Source organism: Colius striatus, chromosome 17, assembly GCF_028858725.1.
Source record: "Colius striatus isolate bColStr4 chromosome 17, bColStr4.1.hap1, whole genome shotgun sequence".
Lineage (NCBI taxonomy): Eukaryota > Metazoa > Chordata > Aves > Coliiformes > Coliidae > Colius > Colius striatus.
The window spans coordinates 7,905,994-7,933,604 of NC_084775.1; the positions used below are offsets into that span (position 1 = coordinate 7,905,994).

The window sequence follows — 27,611 nt, forward strand, 5'->3', positions numbered from 1 at the left end:
CTTCTCTTGAAGTTAGTTTTTAAGTATTTTTGATCTTCACTGATTTCCTGTGCTTGGAAAAGGTAATAGACTGTTGTACACCTTGATTTAATCACAAAACAAATTCTTGTGGATGATCAGGCAGTAATTGAGAAAAGCCTTTAAGCTTTTATTTAGAATTCACCAATCCAAGTAAGGCTCACAAATGGTATGAGCCTCCCAAAGTCTGCCTAAACTGTTACTGGGGCTGGTAGAATGATAACAAAATTTCCCACTTCTGCCATTTCTGGGGCTTTTGTCAGCATAGAAGTGCCAGGAACATAAGAGCTGTTTAAGATCAGTGCTATGCTGCTGTTGTGTTTAGGTATCAAATGAGATTTGTTTCTTGAATCCTCTAAAATAGGAAATGATTAGTAGCTGTCAGATTTTCAAGTTCCATCTGCAAGAGCAGGAGCAGTACTTCACATCTGTCACTCTGCTGCTTAAAAGAATAATGCCAAGAGCCCTACAAAATGGAGATTATAAATGTGAAGGGGAATATCTGCCTTGAACAGAGATTTCCAAATTGTGGTCTGCAAGCCAAGTCAGCACCTGTTGGTCAGTGGCCCCCAGTTAAATAAGACCTGCTGCTGCTGCAGGTTGGATAGAGTAGCCATGCTGCTCTTTTCCTCAGTGTTCACATAGCTGATCATACCTGACCGAATAGTTTGTGTCGTCTATACCTCCGATGGCCATTTCAGCTGCTGAATGCCACATTACAAAATCTAATCTAATGTAGAATGAGTTTGTATTTTAGGACAGAGCCCTGTTCGGCGCGGTCAGAGCTGAGCACCTGCAGCGCGCAGGGAAAGGCAGCTGCTTAGAAACGTTTCTGTTCCGCACGCCGGCACTCCTGCCTGCACGGGCTGGGGGAAGGCGGCTGCCAGCAGCTGCCCTGGGGCGAAATGGCCGGGGGCCGCTCCATCGCCCTGGCCCCGCCCCCGGCCGCAGCCACGGTTCCTGGTCCCGCCCCGCGCCCGGTCCCGCCCCTGCGCTCCGCTTAAAGGAGCCGTCACGGCGCCGTCGTCGCTCGCGCTGCCCGCCCCGGCCTGCCCCTGGCGCCCGTCCCCCGGCCCGCTCCCGCGGCGGCCGGGCAGCGGCCTGAGCGCGGCGCCGCCATGGCGCTGGAAGTGGAGGCGGCCGGGGCTCCTCTCAGCTCTTTCCTGAGGGACTTCCCGTGTCCGCTGGGCCCGGGGGAGCCGCTGCCCTGGAGCTCCGGGGGCGGTAGCGCCCTGAGCAAGGCCGAGGTGCCGGGCGCGCTGGCCGAGCGGGCGAGGAGCCTCCTGGGCAGCAGGTGAGAGCGCGGCGGGGGCGGGCGGGCAGGCGGCGCGGCGCTGACAGGCGGCGGAGGGGCGCGGGGCCGCGGCGGCAGCAGGTGCGGCCCGGAGGCGCGTCCTCCGCAGGGACCGCCCGGCGCGGCAGGGCCCGAGCCCACGGCCCGCCTGCGCGGCCGCCCTGGAGAGGTCCCCGCAGCTCTCCTCGGGAGCTTTGGGTTTGACGGGCTTTTTTTTTTTAACTTGTTTTCCTTTTTCTGTTTTTGTGACTGTTCTTCTGGCAGCTGGGCTTCCAACAGCGCGTTTCTGTCACAGGCCTCCTGCTGAGACCTGTGCCTTTGTAGTAATGTTTGTGTGCTCTCACAAGTACTGTTCTCCCCCTCTTGAGGCATGACAGGTTAAATTACAATCCAGCAATTAGCGTGGTAGGGTGATTGTTGTGGTAAAAGGCCAATACCTTGAATTAAGTCCCTAAGGGCACCCGTGTGGATTTGCTTCAAAGTCTAGGGAGGGAGAGAGTCGGCTGCAACCTGCCTTGCAGGGCTGTCAGGTATAAGGAGCAAGCCAGCTAAGAAAAATATTCATCTCCTTTGCCACTCCTCTCAGCCCTCTTAAATTGTCCCGGTGAGTAGGACCTGCATGTGTGGGTTTTGCAAGCTGATGTTTTCCCAAACTTCAATATCGTAGTCACACCGTTAGAAAATGCAGCTCTTCTTTCAGTAATGTTCTTGTTATTTCCTGACTTCAGGAGAGACATCTTACAACCTTCATCCCCATCATTTTATATTTCCTCTTTAATGCTGCTACGAATTTGGATGTAACCTACTTATTTTGGCAAGTTGGTGTTCCCCCAAGAACAAACTGTCTTGCTCCAGCCTCTTGTCTCTTTGTATCTGCTTCCTGAAGCACTTCAGTGGTTGGATCGCTGTGTTTTATATTCCTACCATGGTCTGCTTCACTGAAGTGATCCTTATTGTAAGAGTCAAGAAGAGGGGTTGTAGATGGTCTAGAAAAATATCCTAAGTGGAGAGCTGACTTTGTGCTGTGTTACTGGGGATAACTAGTGAGAACAGGGAGTTAAGGGAGACCTGCTTCTGTTTAGGCATATACTGAATGTTAGCTGGTTACTGGAGGAATTTGATAAAGAGATAAAGAATGGAGTTTACATTACTGTTCCCTCTAAATACCTTTTGGTGAGTTTATGAACACTGAATAAATTTTGTTGTATTTTATTGTTGTTGTCAAAACTCTATAGGTGTGTTTTCAATACTTTAATTACCTTTTAAAAATAAAGTTACTTCTGTGCTTTATATTATTATTTATATCTGGGAGATACTCTTGGACATAACATTCAGGTAAATGGAATGCCTAAGCCTAGAGATAAGAAATGCATACAAAAAACCCCCTCAGAAGTTTAGACTAAATAAGATTCCTAAATAAGATTTCAAAGATTCAGTGCACGAGGTGAATTTCATATTCAGTGGAGCAAGAGTACAGGAGCAATCTGGGTGATTGTTTTAAAGAACAGAACAGTCTTGAACAAACACTTATCTGCCACGTGGGGCATGCTAATGTTTTAAACAATTGTGTTAGAGGGGAAGGTATGAAGCTGCAGAAATATGAGATAGGTTCTCCAAACTATAGTGATTTTTAGAACTGTATTTCTGAGTTTTATATTTGCTAACATTGTGGTGTTCTTTAGTGGGCATATTAACAAATGGAAGCAGAAGGAGTGCTGCTGTTGCAATGCTTTCATCTCACCTGTCACTTCTGGTGTTTACACAGAAAGGAGCCTGCCCTGTCAGAAGCTGCATTTTTCACATACCTGCCCTGCAGCTAGTTCTGATTAGACAGCCTGCTTTGTGAAGCTTCTGAAGTTCCAAACTGGCAAAAACACGCAACAAACCAAAACCAGAAAGGGAAAGATCGCTAAAGAAAGCAAAGCAGAATAAAAGCAAACAATCTACTTATTTATCCTCCTTTTCACAAAGCATCCCTGGAAAACAGGAATACCTGAGAAAATAGTTCTATGAATTCTCCTGGCTGCCTGCAGGCAAAACAGTGAAGGAGCCCTGTGTGAAGCTGTGCGCTTGGGGACAGCATAGCCTACCTGAGTGTCAAATGTAGGGATTCCATCAGGCATACAGCTCAGTGTTGAACTCCTGTGACAAAAAGAAACCTCATTTTGCAATTGCAAAAAGGCTGCAGTTTCCTGTTGGGTTACACTAAATTCTTGCATGTGGAGGAAAAGACTGGTAGAGGCCAAGGCATAAATCAAGCGTTTTGAAAGTGCAGGCCCTCTTATTATAATTCATGTAACTAAGGACTGAACTAGACTCTCTGTTCATGTGAGAAATTGTCAATGTTATGATTTCTTTCCCACTTTAGCTCCTGCAGATCAACTCAAAATGCAGTTTTGAAGGTTAAACTTTTCAATTGATCTGAATCCCCCAAATCCTTAATAAAATAAATGAAGGAATGTAAGGAAATAAAGAAATATGTTAAAGGTTCTGAGAGGGGAGGGGAGGAAATGAGGGGAGGGGATGACATTTACAAGACATTTGAAAGATGCAGTGATGCCAGATTAGGAGAGTTTGAGAGGTCACTGGAGCTTAGATCCAGTCCTGTGCTGTGGCATACTGTCACTGTAGCATCACCAACACAGTGATGGCAGCTCAGTGAAAAATATGCACCTTCAAATATTGCATTGTCACTATAACCAAGTGACACACTGTGAAGATGTTATCACGTGTACCTTGCTGACTTCTAGCATTGGCGCCTGTTCTGTATTTCCTGCTTGAGACATTCTGTGCGGCTGGAGTGTCAGAGATGTGTTACATGGTGACTAGTAATGGTGAAGGATTTTTCTGTAGATCAGTATTATTTGGAATGGCATCTGGCACACAGTTCTGCTTATTCCTGCATTGTCAGATACTTCATTACACCCACACAGATGTGTGGGTCATGCCTTGAGGGGCCCAAGTCAGTAAAGGTCCAGCAATACCCTTGACTCATGAGATGACATATGGTGACGTTTAACTTGTCCTTCCACTTGCTTGGAGGTGTAAACCTTTGTGTCTTTGCAAGTAGAAACCTTCCACCACCAGTCAGGACTGCTGCTGAGAAGAAAGCAGGGTGAGGATTAACATTTGTTAGGTCCAATGAGGAGTTTTTGAGTGCTATTGTTTCTCTAAAGCCACACACATCTCTTACATGGAAGCAGTTGGATATCTCAGATTATCACCCTTGAATGTCTTTATTAATCTCGAATGAATTGTTTTAACAATCTCCTGCAAATGCAGCTAGCACAGCCCAACACTAGCTAAGACAGCCAGCTACTTTGACTTCCTGGCAAGACTTGTGCTTAAATCACTGATCTGGTGAAGCTTTGCAGATGCTTCTACTTTGAATAATTTGTTTAAATCAATGGAACTGCCTACCTTGTATGGAGCTAAATACATACATGAAATTCTGAAGAATTGGGGCAGACTTAAATTAATCTTGTTTTGCAGAATTGTAATTAACATAAGCTTTTGGGTAAGAGCTATGTGTTCTGACAATCTGTGGAAATGGGTCAAAGTGAATGAAGAGTCCATTAGTTACCTCCAAAGCTTTACAAATTAACCTGATTTTTTTCTAACTTGTACTGATACCAAACATGGGATAAAATCAGACCCCAAAATACAGAAATATCTCCTTTCCCTTCATAGGAGATGAAACTTGTATGAGCCAGAGAACAATGTGAAATTCCAGTAGCCTTCCTATTTGAGGAGACTTTACTACAGTAACAGTGTCCCCACCCAAACGATTCACCATGTTTCATCTCTTAGTTGTCTCAACATCCTGTTTTGTGTCTGTAATGCTTACACCCAAGATGTGATCCTGGCATCTTTAGTTTCAGTGTTTTTCTACTTTTAGGATAGTTAATTCAGCAGTTCTGCCATTTTGATGGTTTTTAATGTGATGTGAGCATGAACCGGGGGGGGGGGAGGGAATCTCATCTTGCCTCTGCCAATCTCTTCTGAAAAACTCCCTTTATTCCCCTCCCCTGCGAAATCCAATAATACCCTGTCTACTGTTACATCTGCCTTTACTAAATCCCCTAAAACTTAATTCCTTACTCCTAATTTTTACCATTTGATGTATGTTAATGAAATGTACTAATACTTCTCCTTGCTAGGGACACGTTTACAGTTTCGGTGATCCATTCACTTCAGATGAGAGCGAATTTCATGTATGATTGCCTGCAAAAACTTTCTAGTTTGCCTGGGACCAGTTGTGCTTGGTAGCGAAAGCAAGCATGGGGTTAGCAGAAACAGGTTATACTTTTAGGAACTTTTAGAAGTCTTCTCACTGGTTTATTATTAATAATGTTAGAACTGGAAGCCTTGATAAAGCCAGTGCACAAGAGGAATGTGGCACTTCTGCTGTTTACTAGTTAATTTAGCAAATGGTTAACAAACAGGCTGTGCTAATTTTGGAGAGTGGTTAAAACTGGTTTGTTTTCTGTTGAGTGTGATTTGTCCACTGCTGCTTCTGAAGCCCATGGCAGGATAATACGCAGCTGAGAGAAATAATGCACAGCACACACCGTACATCTGTCTGGGTAGGAAAGTTTTTAACAGTTCTGACTTGCCTCCAACAATCTATAGAGACTGGACAGACTGTTAATTTTGTGAACAGTAAATGGCTTTTTAGAATACATTTCTTAATCTAAAAGTCCCAGAGAGTTTTCCCTCTTTCAGGGTACTCTCAAGAGTAATTTTGGGAAATACTCTGCTTTTAAAAAGAAAGTGCATGTATGGGGACACCTGCAATACGAGAATGAAAAAACTTGAGGAAATGCTGAAATAAAGATCAAATGTAGAATGGTGAGGAAACAAATTTTAAGTCTGGCTTGCTGGTTTTTAAATCAATTTCTTTGTTCTGCTTGGAAAACTGGACTTGTCTTGCCCTAGAACTTGCCTGTTTAGCTCTTGTAATCTGTGTGAAACACCCTTTCTGTTGCTGTTTGAATTGAGCATCAGGATAAGAAATACTCAATTTTGAAACAACAGCTTTAAGGACTAATTGAACAGTGACTTCTGTAGAAGACCTCTCCTATTCTGCTGTGTGTTTTCCTTCCTGCTGAGAATGAAATGAAAGTAGCAGGTGACTCTCCATTGCATGTTTTCTGTAAAAATTATTTACTGATGGCTGAAGGGCCTAAAGAGATGGATTCTGGATTGAAAAGCTGCTGCTTCTTACAGTTTCAGAAGAGCATGAAAAAAACCTGCTTCATGTAAAGGTGGAAACATAAACCATTGGAATGCTGTGTGTGGCGTAGTTTATATATTTGTTTTGATTCCATCTTGTTCATCTACTGTAAAGACCTGATGTCATTAACACAAGAAACAACTTCCTGTGCAACTTAGGGTCTCGGATGTTCTTTCCTTGGCAGATAGTTGTACTTCTGTGGTTATCATAACCCTTGAGTGCTGCTGTAATAAATACTAATGCTTAGAGCCATTTGAGTAGAAACATTCTGTTGTTGATTATACGAATAAAAAGGAGAAGGGAAATAAAGCTAGCAGATTGGGGGAGAAAATAACAGAATACAGGCAGCTTTTGTTTATGAGGAATCTTGTGACCTGCTATTATTTTGGCAGTATGAGAGGATCTTTCACTTACTGGAGAACTGCTGGCATTTGCAGCTCTGCACTAAAACTACTTTGCTGATATAGCTGTAACGTGCTGGAAACACACAGAGCCGTGACAGAACAGTGACAAACTTTGCTTTACTGGCAAAGCTGTCCTGCATATGATCTTCTGGTGTTACAGGGCATGGGTAGCAAATAAGTACACAAATATACTCTTCTTCCTTATAAATCAACTGTAGCTGACTTACACTAGAAGTGTTTGCTCAGAGAGTGGCACCTCTTTATACTTCAATGTAGGTGTATATATATGCACACATTGAAAGGAAAAGAGCATCATACAGTGGTGCTCTGAGCTGCAGTGCCTCTGCTGCCTTGTTGCCATGACTTTAGTAATAATATCTAGAAAGAACATCATATATCTTTTGAAAAATAAAAATTAAAAAGTGACAAGTGATCAATAACTTGTCCAAATCCAGCTAGCAACTCTTGTGCTTCTCTTTATACAGACGTGTCCTGACCTTGTTCTGAGAGAATATGTGTGTTTGAGGCAGGGGAATGAGAGTTGTTTTCCTTCCAGAAAAAGTAAATAAACATTCAGAAGGCTTTGCATAAACCCTGGGTGTTTAGGATGCCCTGACAAGGCTTCCTCTCTCTTTCTTTCCCCCTCTCTCTCCCCTTCGGGACACACAGAACTTGCCACTCACTACAGTGCTAACTGCAGTCTGCTGGCTGCTGCCCTTCTCTGCTTACTCCCTGCTGCTCTAAGTGAGGGCACAGAGCACGACAGAAAGCCTGTCATCTGCTTTCAAGCCTTTGAAGAAAGTGTAGTCATAGTTGAGGCTCTGGATGAGATGTGATGTCCTGACCTTTGATGCTCTGGATGATTCCCCTTTGCCCCCAAAGCTGTTTACTAGAGGCTTCTGAATATACCCTCTTAAATTTGAGGGGAAGAAGAGGTGGGAGCATCTTTGAATTGGTGACTTGTTTGCAATACTTACTGCACGTACTGGGAATTTAATGACTCAAATAAAATCAAGTAAGAAGTGATCTTACTGGGATTTCCACTTCCTGAAGGAACTTGTGTATATTCTGTCTTTCCTTTCTGAAGACAGTAGCAATCTTGTGGTTGATCTCATGTATAGGAATACACTGTGGCTGTGAGGGTGTGACAGCTGGTCCTTTAAAGTGAAACAAAATAGAGAACTAAATTCTATTGCAGAAGAGAGACAAAGTGAACAAAAAGAGAAGTAAGTTCTGTTCTGTAACTTATGCCAAATCTAAAGCATGCAAAATACCATAATTGCCTTCTACTTCCCTGTGTATCTTTATTTTGGCCCACAGGTATACATATCAACAGAAGCTTTGCATAGCTCCTTTTAGCAACACTCTGTGTGTCCAGTGGTCCAGAATCTTTCAAGGAGTTTTGTGTTCTTAGTTAGTATGTTGCTTTACTCTTTACCTTACCACTTTTATCTCTACTCATATTTTTTTAAATGAGGTTGTATTTTGCTATGAAGTGGCTGGAGAGTATGAACTCCATGCTCCAGCCACTGTCGATTTCACTTCAGCTGGTGGTGAAGCTGTAATGTCTCATCTGCGTTGTTACAACATGCATTAATTCTTGTAAAACATTTTTAGTGTGGTCAAAACACACCCTTTTTGTTAGCAATGAAATAGCCTGTAGCAAAGAAATTGTAAGTCTGTTTACTACAAGTCTGTGTATGCTGAAGCTACATGCCCCATAGAAATGGGGCTGACACATGTTTCCTCTGACATCCTTTCCATGTAATACACCTCACCAGCTTCCTCCTTCTTCCCAACACGGTTGCTTTCCTATTTAGGAAACAGCTAGAGTATTTCTTCTGATTCATAAAGATTAAAGCTTGCTTGGTGCAGCCTGGCAGCAGGGTGTCTTGAGCTTCTTTGAAAGGAAGCTTTTAACAATAAGTGACATTCTTCTTTGCTTACAGAAAAGGTTTGAAATCTGTTATGGTAACTGCCGTGAGCTTCTACTTTTACCCTGGTTGCCATAGGTACTGTGCCTGCTTCCAGATAGTCTCTAGCCAAGTGAGACCTTGTAACTCTCAACTAAAGTGGCCCTTATTCATCTTTAATTATGTGTTTTATTAACTCCTGAAGCCTCTGATTTAGAGGATGAAACTAGAAACAATAAACATTCAAATGGAATCAACTGCTCAATGTTGTTTGTCTCTGGCTGCGTAGCAAGTAAAATCCCAATAAGTGACCATTTTCTTTGTATAGATTTGCATAGGAAGCAAATGGTTGGAAAGGGAGGAAATGCATAGGAAGCAAAGCTGAATGAGACATAATCAGTTCTGAGGAATCTGGATTTCCTTTTTAGGAACTGGGTGGCAACTGGAAAAAGTTGAAGGATGTGACATAGTAACTCATAAACCTTTTCTTTGTTACAGGCATCCTGTAAGCAGAGATTTATACAGCACTTGTGAATTATAGCACTTAGTATATTGCCTTTTGTTTCAGCTTCTTTTCATGAACCCAGTTCAGCAAGTCAGCGCTCTGTAAAGCAGAAGTTTACAAAGTTTAAAATCAAAGTACTAAGCCCTCTTCTGAAGATGAGCTGGAAACCCAGGGTAGATTTAATTTTTTCCTCTAGCATACCAGAGAATTTCTGAAGCTGATGGAACCTGTGTCTCTCTCTGTGCATTTAAAAGTTTAGCAGTTTCACTTAATATTTTTTGTCCCTGTTCTTGGAGCTGAAACCTACTTTAGTTAAAGTTTCTGACTTTCAGCAGCATCAGCTACACATCTTACATTGTTTGTGTGGTTTGTATTTTCGTATTCCTTTCTTTTCCACCTATACAAACAAAACCAGGAAGCAGGATTGGAGGGGGGGGTGTGCCATATCCGTTTCAGGCATATTTCTTGGCTGACCTTTAAAAAGGTTAGCGTCAGAGTGATTATAAGCAGACGTTACTTTTAACTTGGGTAAGAAAGGAGCTGACTCCCCTAAACATATTAGCCTTAAAAAAGAAATAAAAAGCCAATTTCTGGCTTCCCTTGGTGCGATATGACTGCAGCTAGCACTGAAAGGACTGCAAACATGTTGCCATCTATTTGAAGTACTGAAATGACTCATTATAGTAGGCCAGGGCTGCTACAGAATGCTTAGCAGAAAACACGCTTCTGTTAGCAGCCTGCTGAGTAACACAATGCTTTCTGTTTGCTGCCACAGGAGGTACTCATACATGGCTGTGAGACTATGACAAGGCCCCTCTTTCAGAAACACAATGGCAAAATACATTTCAGCTTGTCGCTGGGATCTGAAACCTCTTGGTCTTCCTCTCATTGCTCTTCTGTATGCACAAAAGCAGTCATTTCTGTTGAACGTCTGCAGAGACCAGTTTCTTCCCCCATTTCTTACTCTATAGCCAACCAGTTTTATGCAGGGCTTTCTAAATGTTTCCTTGACTTGCTGCAGGTGCTTTAATGTGTTACTTGCCTTAGTTATATAATTTAATGCTTTGTTCATGAAGTGTTTGATACCCACAAAGGATAAAATACTTTTTATGGATGTCCATGCTTATTTGTCGTTGTGCTTGTAGAAGATGTCTGGAATGTGTGTTGTGTACTGTAATTCTTAATGCCTGCCATGGCATTATAGTGAATATAAGAGTTATTTTCTAGTAGCCCTATTTTAAAGATGGATGAGGCTTATTTGTTTACAGATTCAGAAGCACTATAGCTGTAACACATGTAACTTGTGTGAAGCATTCAGTGGAAAGGAGAGTGTAGTGTAGCATTATTGTCTTCTGGATTCTGACCTAAAAATTTCATCTGAATCACAAGCCTTAGAGTCTTTGTATCCTAGTCCCCAGTGACAGTTCTTTGCACTTTTTTCTGGGGCCATTTCTTTGGGGAACTTTCAGGCAGGAGAAACATGAGTGTTAATGGTCTGTAGGTTAGTACTGAATGTGACTTCTTGTGGAGGGAATGGAACTAGAGTTTTAAGTAACCTGTTTGGGAGATCGGTGGGTAACACAGTGCAGAGATTCTGATACTGTCTGTGGTGAGACAGCAAGAAAGGTTTTGTAGTGCATAGAAAAACAATGTGTCCAGAGGCTAGAATGGAAGGTAGCAGTTCCCACCCCAGAGCTCAAGAGGAGATATCATCTGCAACTGGAGTGTGAAACAACAGTTTGAAAACATGATTCATATGCTTCTTCCACTTTGCATTCTTAAGAAACCAATTATCTAACTGAAGATCTTATTAAAGATTCGTGTGCATAAATATTGAACATATGGTTTCCTCTACTAGTTTACTAATGAAGTTGGAATTATTGATTATGTGTATTGCTTTCTAATTCAGAGGTCACCAGCTGTAAATGGTGAGGTTGTAGCTCATTTTAAGCTAATGCTTTTCCTTCTTTTTGCTTTCCCATCCTTTTTTTACCAGCAGAGGTGTTTCACCACTCCTTGCAGCATCCTTGATCCATGCTGCAGTTGAAGAAGTTCTCCGAACAGACTTGATTGAATTTAAGCAGCAAAGTGTGGAAACAGAGGGAGAAGAAGAGGAGGAAAGGTTCACCTGTAAGTATACTTTTGTGGTTTTCCCAGAGGCTGTCTCTTGGAAAGCTTCAGTGTGTTGAAATGTTTCCCAGAGTATTTGGTCAAGCTGTCTGGCAAGCAGCAGAGAACAGAACAGTATTTTCTCCTGCTGGGTATCTGTGGGATGAAAGGTCTCTATGCTAGTTTTGTGGTTAAGATGCAAATACGGTGTCTGGAGCCCTAGACTGATCATGTGGGTTGGCTTTCCAAAAAGGGAAGAGAAAGTCTCTTCCTAAAAAGAGTTAATGACTGTCTAGTGTGCTTCTTGAGCTGAAGTAGTTAGAACTCTTCCTCGTTGGATAATTTCACTTCAGCTGAACTGGTTCAGTTCCTATCTTCAGTTGATAACCTCTTGTATTTTTTTAAATGCCTTTTTCTCTTTAGTAAACTAGCCTTAACCAGTTACTCCTCTGTTTAGACACTGGATCTTCACAGTTTCTATTATGACAACTTAAGTTCATTCATATAATCCATCTTGCTTTTGTCTCATCTTGGGAACAGTTTTTAGGGACCTGTGACCCCTCCACAACCTGAACGTGGTTTTTTTTCTCAGTAGTTTCTGTCTTTATCAATTACTTCACCTTCCCTATAAAGATGGGATGCTGAGGGATGAAGAACTTGATGTACGTGTCTTCTGCCTTATGCCTGCATTTTCCCCTATCTATCTCAGCTGGATATAAAACAGGCTTTGGTGACTGAGCACTGAGTTTGTGCCTTGTTGACAAATGGTCCTATTGCACTTACATGCTGAAGTGTTTAGTGTTAGATTTCACCAAATCTTCAATCTCAGTGTCAAGACTTTAAATGGAACAGGATGCAGGCAGAGTTGTGGATAAAAACGAAGGAGAGATGTCTTGGGCAAACTAGTCCATCCTGTAAGGTGAAATACTTACCCTTCCATTTCCCTGGGATGGCTTGAAAGGTGGGTTCAGAGTGCTGCAGAGGATGTGTCTCCAAGCACAGCCCTGGTCATAGCCAGGATAGGACACTTTCCATAAGCCTATTTCAGTAGTCATCTACAAGTCTGAAATGTCAGGAGGGAGTGCTTGTTTAATTAAGTCTTGCCGAACCCTGAATATTTCATCCCTTACCTTAGTGTTTGTGGCCTTTGCATGTCTGGAGAGATTCCGCAACTTTCCAGCACTTCGCATGGCAAGAGTTGTCTTTGTGTTGGCTGGGCTGGGGTCTAAGCAGCATGCCCAAGCTCCCTGCTGGGCCAGGGTTTAAGCAGCAGGCTTGGGCTCTTGGCTTGGCTGGGGTCTAAGCAGCATACTCAGGTTCTTGGCTTCTCAGGTACAGGGGACTGAGCAGCGGGCAGGTCAAGCCCTCAGCAGCCTCTCTTCTGGCAGAGCTGCACCCATATGTACTCAGGCCCAACTGGGACTGGAGCCTCCCAACAGTTCCTGTCCTCCTGTTGAACCAGGTTGTGAATACATTCCTCTCCAGAGTGCCCTGTTTATGTGATGACTTAATAGTCAAAGGTTTTAATAGCTTGGCCATTCACACCTGCATATTAAGCAAACCAAAAGTAGTTTTGGTTAATATGTAGTGACTGCTAATCAAAGATCTGTGTTTAAGCTTTCAATTCTTCAGGGCCAGAGATGTGCACGAAGCTGGCCATCCAGCCTTGCTGAGAAAAAGAAATGCTTGGGAACCAGGAGCTATAAAAAGGAATTCTGAGGAAGTTGTAGTGCTAGCAATGTTAGCAGGAGTCAGAATAACATAGAAATAGCAAAGATAGTTCATGCACTACAGTTCTTTGGGAAGTGCATTAGTGACCAGCAAATTATTTTTGCTGTAGAGGTGATCTTTTCAAGGCATTTTGAAGTGAGTTTATTTAGCATTCAAGCAGGGTTCTTACTCAACTAAAAAAAGCCTTTAAATTATTACCTATTCCTACAGAGACTGCATTGCAAAGCTAGACACAATGCCAAACACCAAACCATTCAGTCTGATGAACAATAAGTTTGGATTAATTGATCTTTGGGACTTATCCAAAACAGGATTTGAGTGTCCGGCCTGAGCTTTTCACACTATGCTCCATGAATGTTAGCTGTCCTGCTCTGTAATGACAGAGCAGGAAAGTGGTGCTCTCTAGCTCCTACAACCATGTGTATTTAAAAAGATAGTGCAACATCTTAAAATTCCAGTCTCTTCAGCTCAACTAGGAGTTGAGCTGTTGACCTCAGCAAGACGTTCTCAGACTTTCCTGTTGTTTCAGTGATTCAGTGGGACATAACTGGACCCAAAGCCAGGCTAATGCTTTTTTGACCCTTGTGTCCAAGACAACAGTCTCTTATCTTCTAGATTTTTCTGCCTACTTGATTTATTTTTTCTCAGTAGGGATGCATTCCTACCTCTATGCACAAGGTATTTTACTTGCATAATAATAGCAACATTTCTGTCTAATATGCCAGACTGATTCTGGGGTCTTTGTTATGATTTTTGTGATGTAATCACCTACTTGATAAACTTCTTTTTTGAAAGAGAGCTAGTAAGCAAAGCAGCTGCCATTACTGTAGTGTTATACAGTTTTCCACTGCAACTTTCTCTCCACTTTATTCTCAGGAGCCTATTTTAGTTCTTGCAGATCCTGTAAAGGCAGAGTGATGAATGTGTGTCGGTAGCTCTAAGGAAGGAAAGACGGGATAATGTAGGAGAGCAGGGCACACAATTTACTGTTTTGTCTTTGTGCTGTCAGTGCTGGATGGAGAGTCGTTGCAGCGCTGCTTCTTCAACAAGCTTCGGGATGTTTGCTCTGAGTGGCAGAAGCAGTTGCCACCACTGAGACCACTGAAGCGGTTCCTGCTCGTTTCCATCCACGCCATCCGAAACGCTCGACGGAAAATGGAAGACCGCCACGTTCTGCTCCCAGAGTTCAATCAGCTCTTTGGTTTATCAGTAAGTCTGGACAAAATTGGGGAGGCCAGTTTGTTAGCTTTCCAAACACAATGACCTAGTGACTGATGATCTGTGAAATGGTAAGAATTGCCACAAATGATTTATCATTATGTGCTGGAGCAAGGAATTTCTGACTCAGACTGCTAAGGGCTTACTCCTGTCCTGATAAAGAAAGATCTCATGACCTGGATTTCATGTCAGAAGTGATGTAGGGAGATGAGAAGTTCAACTATTGTTATATTGATGGAGTTACTATGCTCTTGTGACCGAGGTAACTAATATATTAAGAAAAGAAGCGAGGAGAACATCAATTGTACAAGTGCCAGTTAATAAAGCTGCAGTGGGACTACAATAACCAGCTGTCAGCTATTTCAGTTACAGATTATTTTCAAGGATATTAAATGACTACCAGCAAAGGGAGAAAAGTCATTCCCCTGCAAGTACCCATTTTATCCACTTTGCACGTGGGTACACTGACTTAAATTGCCCTTACTATGCAATGTTTTGCGGAAGAAAGCCCAGAATAAATAGTCTTTGCTTGCTGATATCATTCTGTGACCTGTTTTGGTTTTGAACATGAATATGTGGTCCTCTCTCTCCCTCCCCATGAAAGGATGACATTGATCGAGCTTACTTTGCGGTATTTGACGGCCACGGTGGAGTGGATGCTGCCAATTATTCAGCAACCCATTTACATGTAAATGTTGGGCAACACGAAGAGATTGTTAAGAATCCAGCTGAGGCCTTGAAATGCTCTTTCCAGAGGACAGATGAAATGTTTCTTTTCAAAGCCAAAAGAGAGGTGAGTGGGCAGAGATTAATTCCATTGTATTTAAATAACACTGAGAACTGTTGGACAACATGGTATTATCCAGAAAATTCTGGCAGTGCAGTTTCTTTGAATCATTGACTTCTTAATGAAATTATGCTACATGTAAAGATTTTCTTTGATCAATCTGTTTCTTTTTTTCTGAGGAAAAACAAAATGACAGTGCTTGCAAATTCAGGATGAATGATTGAAAAGAAGTATTAATAGGTTTAAATGAACCTGACATACCAATTATTTGAGGGAACACTGTTGCTTCAACTAAATTAGGCAGCTTCCAGATGTTCTGTTGTCCTACCTCTTGCCTGGAAAAGAGGTTTCTTTTATCAATAATATGGTCACTATCTTCCTCTTTCTTTTCCTACCATTAATGTCACAAGTAATTGTAAGATGAAAAATGTATTCTATGATTTCAGTCAGACTCTTCAGTTCATTAAGCTTATTGATCAGCTTTGAATCAAGTTGATGTGATGAACATTCTTTCCTCAAATCTGTTTAATGGGAGGATGGTTTGTTATGCAGTTTAATGAGAAGTATTTAATTCTAGCAGTAACTGAATGTGGAAGTATTAATTGTTAATGTCTTAATTTCTGACAATAAAGTACAAAAGGGAGACCAGCATCTTCATGAGGTCTGATTCTCACTGATCTTTACAGGGAATCTAAGACAGTTAGGTCCTTCCTTTGTTGACTTCCTCATTTAAATACCCAAGGATAAGGGGATTTATGTGGAGCAAGGTTTCTGTAATTGCTAGTGGTAGAGTGAAAAATGTGAAAGGGGTTGGAGAGACTTGTGTTTGTTTGTGAAATGTTCATGCTGCTGAAATTCAAATTCTCTTTGTGTGTGTGTCTTTGTTTTGAACAATAGAGGTCTTAGTCTCCTAGATCAGTTTTGGAATACATAGCAGAGAAGGAAGAACATAACAGAGCAGTATTGGACATCTGCATGTTGCAACATGTAAACAGTTTATTTCAAGCCTGTTTACTAGCTTGTACCTTCTCTTTGGGTATCTGAATTCTGATTGGCAGGTCTACACTGCTGCATTTAAGGATGATTAAACCTAGGTTTACAATATTGCCGTGTGACCTGGTAGGACTTGTTGAATATTCACATAACATTTGTATTTTCTTCTATAGAAACTGCGGAGTGGTACAACAGGTGTCTCTGCGTTGATTGTAGGGAACAAGCTACACATAGCATGGCTAGGGGACTCACAGGTAATGCTTGTGCAGCAAGGAAAACCTCTGACATTAATGGAACCTCACAAACCAGAAAGAGAAGTAAGAGTCTGACTTGGTTTTTTTTGTCTTGTATGTGCTGTCAGAATCCCTCTTGAAACCTTTTGGAATCAAGCTTTAAGTGTTTCATGCTTTACATAATTGTATATATTGTATGGTAAGATTCAGAGAATTGGTTTTATTGTGGAATTTTTCTCCATCCACTCCTGTGTCTTGAAAAGGTAATTCGCACAACTATGCCCTCTTGAAAGTACTGGTGGTACTGGTAATCCTGACTTCAGCTCCTGCTTGGACTCTGTTTTCAAAATTTGTAGTAATTAAAGATTTTGCAGGACATTTTTTTTGTGAACTTGAAACTGTTATAAATTAGCTTATTAATTTGAGATTAATAGCTATTCAAAATGTTAACATAGTGCAAGTCTTTCATGATATGCTGTACTGTCATTGGAAAGCTAATGAGAATCTCCTAGTGTAACTGCTATTGAAATATTGCATTTTATATACATTTTAAATAGACAGGTATTTCATTACATGATCTTTGATGAGGCCTTTGTGAGTTTAGATAGCTTGCATGATCCTTTGTCTTCACAGCATGTGAAGCATTTGTCATAACTGAGTAGTCAAGGCAGTATCAGTGCAAATGCTGTTGTTATATATTCTAGTTATCTTGTATTTTATTCTAAATATTTATATATTTACACAATGGGATGGGCAAAAGTGGCAGGAAAGGGCACAGATCCACATGAGAAAGAACATCGTTATACAAAAAAAAGTTAAGAGTTCTGCTTTTCTGTGGACAGGCTGTGGGATGGTTGGTAAGTAGGTGGATTATTTCCAGTAATCTTAAGTGCATGTTTTTGAGCTAGATTCCAATGTGTGTGTTACTGACATTCACAGTATAAACACAGAAGCTGAAGGAATTCTTAGTTGGGGGTTTTGTCTTTTTTTCCTCTTCAGCTGGATAACAACAAGGTCAGTAGGCTTTCACTGTATTAAAAAAAGCATTCTGCTGTTTTTCAGGATGAGAGAGCACGGATTGAGACTCTGGGTGGTTGTGTAACCTACATGGACTGCTGGCGGGTTAATGGTACCTTGGCTGTTTCCAGAGCCATTGGTAAGATAAACCCTCAGAATTAGTATAGTTTAGAGACTGTATATTTACTGTAAATAACATTTTGCTCAGCATCAAACAAATACTAAACCACTCTTAGTGTCTGGCTTACAGCTATACAACTTCCATAGCTTGCAGCTGTATCATCTTACTGGGTTTACCTTAAGCACAGAAAATTGTTTTATTTTACATAGTAGCCATGACTATCTTAATTCTTTTATACTTGGTACTGTGGTATTCTACAGTAACTTAACAAATGTAGTGTATTTAATTTGTAGAAGTGGAGGAAGTAATAAATGTTCATCTAGCCTTCTTTATCTGTTTGTATACTGCTTAGTGGGGGTTTTTGTCTGCTTTAATAGACCATTCTCCTGACTGCAGTTCTTGAGTCAAATTGCTGCATCTCCTTCAAATCACTCGTATCTTGCAATTTAGAGAATTTTAATTGTAGTATTCCAGAATCTAATTAAACAAGCTTACTTTGGTATTTGCCAATTAGGGCAAAAAGGTAAAAGACCCTGGATAAATACAGTAGATATCTGTAATGTATGAGTGGAAACAAAGTAGCATAAATGTGTATAATAGTATTTGGATCAATAGCAACCCATGTTTGTGTAAGTACATCCATATCAAACTGATGAACTTAAGGAGCACACTGCATTGTGTTTTATGTCTGGGTAGCTAAGGAAAATCTTGTTTTCATAGCATTCTGCAGGCTGTACAAGAGCCTGCAAAAGGAAGGCCTGACTATCTCCTTGCACAAATATATTTCAGAGAGAAAAAACATGGAAATAATTTCCTTCATTTCCCTGCAAAATTAAGAAAGCATGAATTAAGAGTAACTCCTTAGAACCCACTGGATTTAGGTAGGTTCTAACCATTCTTAAAGAAACAAAGGCCTTCCATGCATATTCCGTAGCTTTTCACCACTCTTGTCCTGCATCAGGTACTTCTGGAATATCCTTGGCTATCCTTGAGGATGGCAAAAGTAACTGATGGTGAAGTAGTAACTGACTACTTTTAAAGTAATGAAGCTTTTATTTTGATTGTCTTAGGTGACATATGTCAGAAACCTTACATCTCTGGTGATGCAGATGGAGATTCATTTGAGCTCACTGGTTCTGAAGATTACTTACTCCTAGCCTGCGATGGATTCTTTGATGCTATCAAGCCATGCGAGGTTGTAGACTTGGTCCTAGATCACTTGATGCAAACCCAAGGAGTGGGTCTCAAAGCAGCAGAAAGACTGGTGGCTGCTGCAAAGGAAAATGGATCCAGTGATAACATCACTGTTCTAGTAGTATTCTTGAGGGATCCTCAAGACATCTTGGCAGACTGTCTCAGAGATCCTAAGAGCCTTGGGACTGCTGCTGCTGCTCAGAGCTCACCCTTTAATTTCCTCAGTTGTGAGGCAGCAGCCACACAGTGACAAAATCTGCTTAATCCAGAACATTCTAATAACGTCACATAAGGAACTGCCTTCCACTGAAGAAGCCTCTAAAACAATAGGCAAAACGTGTCAGGAGAAAAATGACAAATGGACAAACATTTAACACAAAGGCAAGACTCCTTTTACTGAATTCCCATTTGTCTTTTCCTTTCTCAACCCCCTCCCTCAAAAACCACTGAGCAAGTGTGGAGGTTTGTACAGCTATTTTGTTTTTGGGAGCAGACTTCAAAAGTGTGTCCCAGGGCTACTGGTCATGTCCCTCTGCCTTGAAAGTGGTAAGAAACCATACAGTGTATAAGCTAATGGGTAAGAACACCCAATTGTGAATTCTGAGTGAAAATTTAAATTAATGCTTAAAAAGAATGCTGTATGTTGTGTTTGACTGTGTTGTTACTTTGGAGGTTGGGAGGAGAGAAGTTATCACCATCACAGAAAAGCTGTAACTGTGTGTGGTCTGTAGGAACAGGCTGGGTGAGCGAGAGACTGGGTGACACCATTATGCTGTGTAAGTTGCTTTTGTTTTGTACCAAAGATGATCCTACAAGAATGATGCAGCTTCTTTTGTTCAAACAGACATTTGATTTTGTCTGTGTAGAGAGGAGAAAATGAAAGTGGATGCTTTAGAAAAAGAGCAAGAAAGCTAACTAGAAATATCCCAGGCAAAAATGCCTCAAAATCAGCTGCTTTCTGGAATGCTCTGATAAACTGGAATCCAATATTTAACTGCACTGGATTATTTCTCCCTAAGAAACATGCTTTATTGTGTATTTGGCAACCTGAAAAGAAAGGGCCCTTATTGTTGCATTTGTGAGAGATCTTTACAGTATGTATCCTCTAGCAGTTAAATGTGCTCTGTTTCTGCCACATTTTGTGTACTATAATCAAGGAGAAATTTATTTTTATTCTCTTTGTTTATTTACTGAACTTTGCAGTTGGAGGAATCTTTTGCAGTGTTATTTTGTTGTGGGTTTTGTATTTAAATTAGATTTTTAAAGTGGCTTTGTCTTTATTATCTGGTTTTAAAAACTGACTACCCTCAAGTGCCTTAAATATTTCACCCAAGTATTGCTGGCTTCCTGGCGTAATCTGCTGAGCCAGTTTATGGTGTTTTTAAAATGTGACATTTTTATTTCACTAATACTAACATTTAATGCACTTAAATGTTTCAGGTTTGTGAATGATTTGTGAGAACTAGGTTTCAAGAAAACATCTCCTTCGTTGTTGCCAAATCTTGTGGCTTGTAGTGAAAGCTTCACAAGACGTAACTGTGAATTACCCCCTGCCCCATGCAAAAAGCTGTAGTTAGTTGTGAAGTAACAATCTGAGTCATCATAACTTTCATTTAAAAACAAACACACCCCTGATCTTCACAAGAAAATTTAATAACACCAACTAGAAATGGTTTAGTTACAGTTTTTTATTAAAGGATAATGTATTTGTCCATACTTCATTAGCTTTTGGGGTCTAAATAACTTTCTAAGGAGATGTGAAGCTAAGCTGAGGATGAAAGAGTCTTAATGAGTGTGTATGTTGTTGTGTGACCGTTATGTACATTACCTGCTAAAACCACTGGTTGAATTTTGTCTTGCTTTGCCTTGCCTTGCTAGCATGGCTAGCAGGACTCAAAAAGATCTGAAGGCTCAGTGGTAACGTATTAGTAACTTCTGTATGAAAACAAAAAGTGCTTTACATCTGGCAGCAAGATTGTACGCCTAATTTAGAAGCACGTGCCATTGCAATCTGTCAGTCCTGTTAATTAAAATGTGTTGACCTTAATTTTGTTTAGGGAGGAAGTTTAGGTAGAAGAGTTGAGATGGCTAAAAGGAGAGCAGAGCATCCCTGTTGATGTCCGTAGTGTGTGAGTGGTTGGTGAGCGTGGGGCAGTGCCGTTATCCGAGCAGCGTGAGCTTTCCGCTGGTGGATGATCGCACGGTTTCACACAAGCTCCCCAGTGAGCCACCATCTCATTACACAGCAACTCGGACAGGGACTTCCTTGTTTTGCTATGCAACAACAGGAGATTCTCTTCTGAGAAGGTTGCAGGCCCTTTTCAATGATACATTTTGGGGAAGGCTTTCTGTGAAGGCAACCTGGTAAGGTAAGTGTTAGTTTTTGTAGTGAACCTACTTCAGGTAAGGAAGCCCTTAGTCTCCTATAGCAATCCCTTTGGATTTGCCACCTCCTATCTCTTTGATTTCTAACCCAGATATTCAGTGTCATGCTAAATTCTGATGACCACTAGTGCCTCTTGGTGTCTTGGAAATAGTTCTCATTATTAATATAGTAAGAATCATACAGAATTGTTTGATTTCACTGTTATCTGAGGTTTATCAGGAATGGGGGGAAGTGTTGTATTCATGAAAGGAAGTGTGAAATGTTGGTGAGTCCATGGTATGGTTTAGCTTCTGAAATTTGTCAAATTTCCTGAAACATGAAGGGAACTAAACAAGCCAAATTCTTTGTAATGGTGCTTTTATTTAAACCTTTCTAGGGCAGATTTGCATTACAGAGGAAACAAAATCTCAGATCTTTCAATGGATACTTACAACTCTGTGAGAATATCCTTGTTTGTTTCAAATTTGATAGATTTCTTTTTTCTTTAAGGGAGCAAAGTGAAATGGGCCTTTAGAAAGCTGCCTGTGGTAATAAAAAAATGTAATCATCAAGCTATGCTCCAGAGAAGAAATTCTACATTCTGAGAAGCTGCTCCCTTGTGTAGATGTTTTAATTCTGGATGACCTAGTGCCTCATTTCTTTGAGATGTAAGTGGATAGTAGTATTCTTTAGAAACTCATACAGATTTCAGCAGGGATAAAAAACATTTCTCTAATTTTCAGAGGCTTCGTACTAGCTTTAAAAAGTCTGGTCAGGTCTATAGGAGTTGTGACTGGGTAAAAAGAGCAGTTTGTATCCTATCAGTGGAATAAATAGGTCTTAATGTGTCATCTACAGTAAAATTCTAAATACTGCTTGGAGGGGAAATGAATGTATTCTTGACAGCTTGATCAAAACCTATGGGAACTTTTTGTTTAAAAAAAACCAAAACCACAACTGAAAGCCCAACATTCCAGTTTGATGTTAAATCAATAATGAAAGTGTGACACGGGGTGCAAGGGTGGATTTTTGAAGCACACTTTTAAAATGCTATGGAAAATGGTTGTCAGGATGATCTTGTCCTTGGGATGGCAAGGCAACCTCCAATTGTTGTTTCTCTTACAATTTTGATACTGTTTTTAGAAGCCACCAGCTATAACACATAATGCTGTTACCAGAAGTGTCACTAGCATGGATGGTGAGGGCAGAAGGAGCTCTAGCAGAGGGTGTGAAGTTGAGCTAAATATAAAAAATAAAGAATGGTGCTACCTTTTGAATTTCCTGATCTGCTGCATTAGCTTTTCTTATCTTTCCTCTTAAAACTTACTGGATTTCTGGTGTTGGCTGTTCTGTTTTCCTTCCCTCCTTTGGTTAAAAATAACAGGCCTTCCCAGGCCTGGGCCTTCCCAGTGTCATCGACAATGAACTAACACTTATCCACTAAAGACAAATTGACTAATTTACCTATTTCCATGTTGTCTCTCTGATGGGCCTGCAACAAAACCAGTTCTTGAGTCTAGCAGGAATGTTTGAAGCTGTAGACGTTACCTAAAGGATTCAACATTAAATGAAACATTATTTTTGTATTTTACTAGACTCCAAGTGAATATCTGCTACTACATTCTAGCACTCAGCATCAGAGAAATTGCTTCTTGAAGGAGCTTGTGTTTTTAAAACAGAGCAGCACACTTAAATTCTTCTGCTGTGCTTGATGGAAAACTGGTATTATTCTTTCTGCTTAGTGGGTATCCAACATCTCTTTTGCTTACAGTTAATTCATACTTCTACCTTTCTTTCCCTTCCCTACCCCTCCCTCTCCTATAGAAACATACCTAAGACAGAGAAGTCTTCTGGGTCTGACACAGACAAGATTACAATTTTACAAATACATTTGTTGAGGGATTGGTTTGGGTTTTGGGTTTTTTTTGAGAACACAGAGGATAGAAATGCAGGACAATTTTTAGAACAGAGGGAGATTTAAGTAAAATCCACCCTCTGAGTGATGGAGGAGTGAAAGAGAGAGACAGGAATGCATTTAAGTATTATTAATGTCTATTTTAAAAAGGAAGTGGGCTGGAAAATAGAGCTACAAATGTCAGTTCTTTAGAGTGAAAAAACAGTGCTTGAAAGAATTAGAAACACAGCCATTAAAAAGCAAAACTCAAATGTGCTAACTGTCTTCAAACAAGCAAGGAAGGAATCACAGTAAAAGCATCTAAGGTGACTTACCATGACCCCTCAACACTGTCTTGGAAGCTAATGCTACTAAATGGCTTTTTCTAAGCATCCTTCTGTGTAAGGCAGGTCTGAGAGGGAGTGTTTGGGGTGTGCAGTTACTGGTCACCGTGCAACTGCTGCCGTGAGGAAATGCCACCAAGTGTGTTAATGAATCAATATGACTGGTGAGCTCTCAGGATGAGTAATTGGGCACAGAGTGGTTACAGCAGAATTGGCAGTTGAATAGTGTTAATCACAGTGATGACTTTAATAGCATTTAATAGACACTTATCTGAATTCAGAGTCAGATGAGATACTGCTCTTTTTAAAAGCATTTCCAGTGCTTTTAGCTTTCTGTCATGAAAAGCCACTGAAATTTCCATTATTTTGTTGGATGTTGGGCAAAGTGCTTCTCTTGCTTTCTGAGTTCTGGAGATAGCTGGCTGTCTGCACTGGAAAACCCATTTTCAGTTGATAGCTTAAAACAGCTGTTAGAGGTTGAAACTTTCCTCCTGGGCAATCCTTTAAAAAATAACAAAAAGGAGCTTCCAAAACAAGTGGCTGAGGAACCATAGGTATTTCTAAACAGCATTGCACAAAAGGTAACTGGCAAATACCCTCAACTGGTAAAGGGCATAGAGAGTTTTGCTGCTTAAAGTCTGAATTTAGGTTGCAGCTCTACTCTGTGTGAGACTCCTCTGTTGGTTAAGTTACTTGTATTGTTGTGGATGCAGGTACTGCACGTACAGCACCAGACGTGGTCTATTTCTATTCTTACAGTGCTGAAGTAACAAGCAAATGCTTTATGGAGAAAGTGGGGGGGATGTTAGCCACAATAGAGCAGATTGCAGATGATTCATATATAATCTAGCTCTAGTTAAGCCTGAATTAAATTTCCCTGCCTGTTGCTGTCCCTTTTACAGCTGGACCTGTGCTCTCAGGCAAAACTCTACTAGGAACAGCCCATTTCCCCATTTTGAGGACCAAATAATCCCTGATGGACAAAATGTCATTCAAGAAGGATTGGAGAGCACAGTTTTTTAGGAGGTCTGGTTGTGTTTGAATACTTGTGCTGGAAAGCAATGGATTTTCTCCCAGGCTAGTCATAACCTTTAAGACTGACAGCATGAAGCCCAAGAGGGTAGGTAGCACTCCCTGCTTTCCTGAATTGAACTGCTAGACTGACCCTGATGAGTATTTGGTTTGTAGCATTGACAGCTCCAAGAGCTAAACCAGCCACTATCTGCATATGTTTTGGTTGGGTTTAATATATTTATTGGATTTTAGTTTATCTAAAGTTATTTCTATTGATATCAGTCATGTCAGTTGAAAAGTAATCAAATGGAGACATGAGGGAGTGACTGGATGTGAACACCTATCTGTCATAGGCACTTCTGAAAGTACTACTGTAAAATGAGCTGGCAGGCTCTTGTAATAACCTGATCTCTGAATAGAACAGAAACCCAAAATCTTACAGAGAATCACTTAAACATTAATTTTGGGGTGACTCATCAGAGCCTGGACACCCACAGGCCTTCCTCAAAAGTCTTCAGTGTTGATAGTTGAATGTGTCTTCTGAGCTGTGCTGCTGCTGATGCACATCCACACAAGTAAACAAAAGACAGCTGTGTCAGCAGCATGGAAAATTTAGCAAGATGCAGCCTTTGTCAAACAGAAGAGGACAACATCAATAGGAAAAGAAATGTTTTCAAGCTTCTTAGAAGGTAAACAATGGGATAAAAAAAACCAACCTAGAAGAGTTGGCAGTGTACTGTCAGCTTAAAATCACTGTTTTAAGTAAGTGAATTTGACTGCTTTGTAATGTCTGCTTTATTTTGTTAACAAACTCCTCTCAGTCAGGGTTTCATGTCTTTTTGATAGGAGCTTTTTAGTCTGAAGAGAGAAGATATATTTAACTTTCTAAGAAGCTGAGGGTATCTGGGCTTTGTGACTCGTTAGATTGCGATTATTGAATTTTCTCTTGCCTGTTAAGCCTGATTACTAAGTACCAGGAGATATTAATATAGCTAGTACTGAACTTATTAATGATTAAATGGTTCTGGATTTCCATGCACAAGAGCTTCATCAGTCTGTCTTGATCTGGCAGATCAGTTATTGAAGTTTATTATCATTTGTGTGGCAGTACATTGGGTGTGTTGAAGGTTTGCTGCTTTGGCAAATGGAGATGGAAGGTTTGACCATCCTCCCCTGCAGGAAGTGTTTACCCTTTTTTCTAAGAGTGGTAGTTCCTTTTGGATATCTGAGGATAAAGAGGTAATAGTGAAGAAACTGGAGAGATCCTGTGGGGACCTTCTCAGGGCAATTAGATACTATGGCTTCCTCTTTCTCGCGTTGCCCTTCCTATCTCTGTTGAAAGGCATTCTGCTTAATACCTAATGGTCAGTGCTGCTTTTTAAAATTGTATTTTATTTTTTCCTTTCAGTGTGTTTAGTCATAGCAAGATGTTTGTTCTGTTGGGGGTTAAACCTTTATATGGGCAAAAAGAAAAGCCAGGATAAAGTTTTTACTTTAACTACTTTTAACAACTATTTTAACTACTTTTCACTTCCTCTTCTGAAAGTTAATCGTGCTTTGTCTCCTGTTCTCTTTCCATTTTTCCTTTTCTTCTGTCTTTTATGTCCTTTTAGATTGTAAGCCTCCCTCCCCAGAATGCTGCTTCTTACACTGTAAACACCACTGGCTGTTAAGTCAGTTTAGTTGCCACTTTATCATTTCAATTTTATCTGTGTTCATAGTGAATGTGGTCTGATCTTTGGAGTCCTGCAACACCAAGAGTATAGAAAGTACTGTATCAGCTAGGAAGATAAGAACGTACAACTGTCATATTTTTGGCATTGACCAATGTTGGATGTGTCAGAAGAAAATCCTGTTCTTTGCATGTTATTCCATAGGAAAGCTTAGTTCAGGTAACAGTAGCTCTCATCCTGAATACAGGACTTCAGAAGTACTCTTGTCTCTGTATTTCCTGGTTCCTGCAGATTGTGTTTTCAAACATTCATACTGTTTAGAGTGGGGAAAAAAGCTTTCTAACTTTTTCAGCCTCTTCAGTTCTCTCTCTTTCTTGCCCTCGTTGACTGAGCAGACAGGTTGGTAGCAGCAGCATTCTCCGTGGCTAATCAGCCTCTCAGTGTAATTCCTCAGCATCTGCTTTGTACCATAACTTCAGTCCTGTGCTTGTTTAGTGGTAAGATAGACCTCTGTAGCTACTCCTGTTGACTTAAAAATAAGTGTTCATATCAGTATTAAAATATTACAAGAGCAGAACTGTTGCGTTAGGCACATTTCTTGCCACTATGTTGGCTAATGAACCTTGAATGAAAGTAAGAGGGCCAGTGACTTTGAAATAGGAGCTGTTAGCCAAGTGTTGTAGAGTTGTAGTCTTTATTTATTTTGTATGCTAATCTGCACTTGTGACCCTGAGCAGAAGAGCTGCAGTACAGCAGGTTTTGTAAGCTGTGGCTTAACTAGTTATCTAGTACCTTAAAACTCTTGTTTAAGCTGACTGGATTTGTGCACAGGTCAGAAACCTGTTTTCATTGATAATTAAATGCTATGCATACTGTATATTCATTTACATGGATTGTTCTAATACTGCTTGTATGTATTATGCTACATTACTGTATTTTTATATATATATATATATGTATTGCATGAGGTTTAATTGTTGGGGTTTTTGTATTTGTCACTTTTGTATTCACACAGTGCCTCATGTATCTATTTGCATATTGCAAGAAGTTGTTTCAAAGCAGTGATTGGAAACTGGTGGGAATAAGAAGTCCCCACTGTAGGATCTGATGTTTCTGAAGTATTAATAAAGTATAGTGATTCAAAGCATTGTGCCTTTCTTTTCTTAAATGTATTTTTCCTTAGAATATTTCAAGTGGAAACACTAGAGGGGAAACAAAACAGTCTTTGGAATCACAGAGCATGCTTTCTTGAAAAGATCATGTCACCAAAACCATCCTAGAATTGGACTGCATATCTCCAATTCATTTCTTTGATCTAAGTTTTCTTTCTTTCTACCAGCAAACAACAGTAATAAGAAGTTTGGCATACTGCCTAATGTCTTACAGCAATGGGACACCATTTAAAAGACCCTGTTGCAGCAGAGGTCATGACAATTTGTTGTTTACTTGCATACTTGCTAAAGAGATGGTCTTTAACTGCTGAAGTGAAAGGATGGACAGTGAGTTCCTGAAGTAACTTACTACAAAACATGGAGGAAGTGTTGAGAA

The 27,611-nt window shown here is 40.5% G+C and overlaps 1 protein-coding gene across 2 annotated transcripts; it reads left to right on the forward strand.

Annotated features, from left to right (window-relative positions):
* The first annotated feature begins 1,067 nt into the window (after positions 1–1,067).
* On the forward strand, positions 1,068–27,207 carry PPM1F (protein phosphatase, Mg2+/Mn2+ dependent 1F). Of its 2 annotated transcripts, none has more exons than XM_062009667.1 (7): positions 1,068–1,312; positions 11,367–11,500; positions 14,220–14,419; positions 15,033–15,221; positions 16,382–16,525; positions 17,504–17,597; positions 18,650–27,207. In XM_062009667.1, exons 1-7 carry the CDS (start codon positions 1,137–1,139, stop codon positions 19,021–19,023), a joined length of 1,311 nt encoding a protein of 436 aa, XP_061865651.1. In that variant the 5' UTR covers positions 1,068–1,136; the 3' UTR covers positions 19,024–27,207. The 2 variants fall into 2 exon arrangements, with proteins under 2 accessions (XP_061865651.1, XP_061865652.1); XM_062009668.1 differs by having other exon boundaries at positions 11,370–11,500.
* The last annotated feature ends 404 nt before the right edge of the window (positions 27,208–27,611 follow it).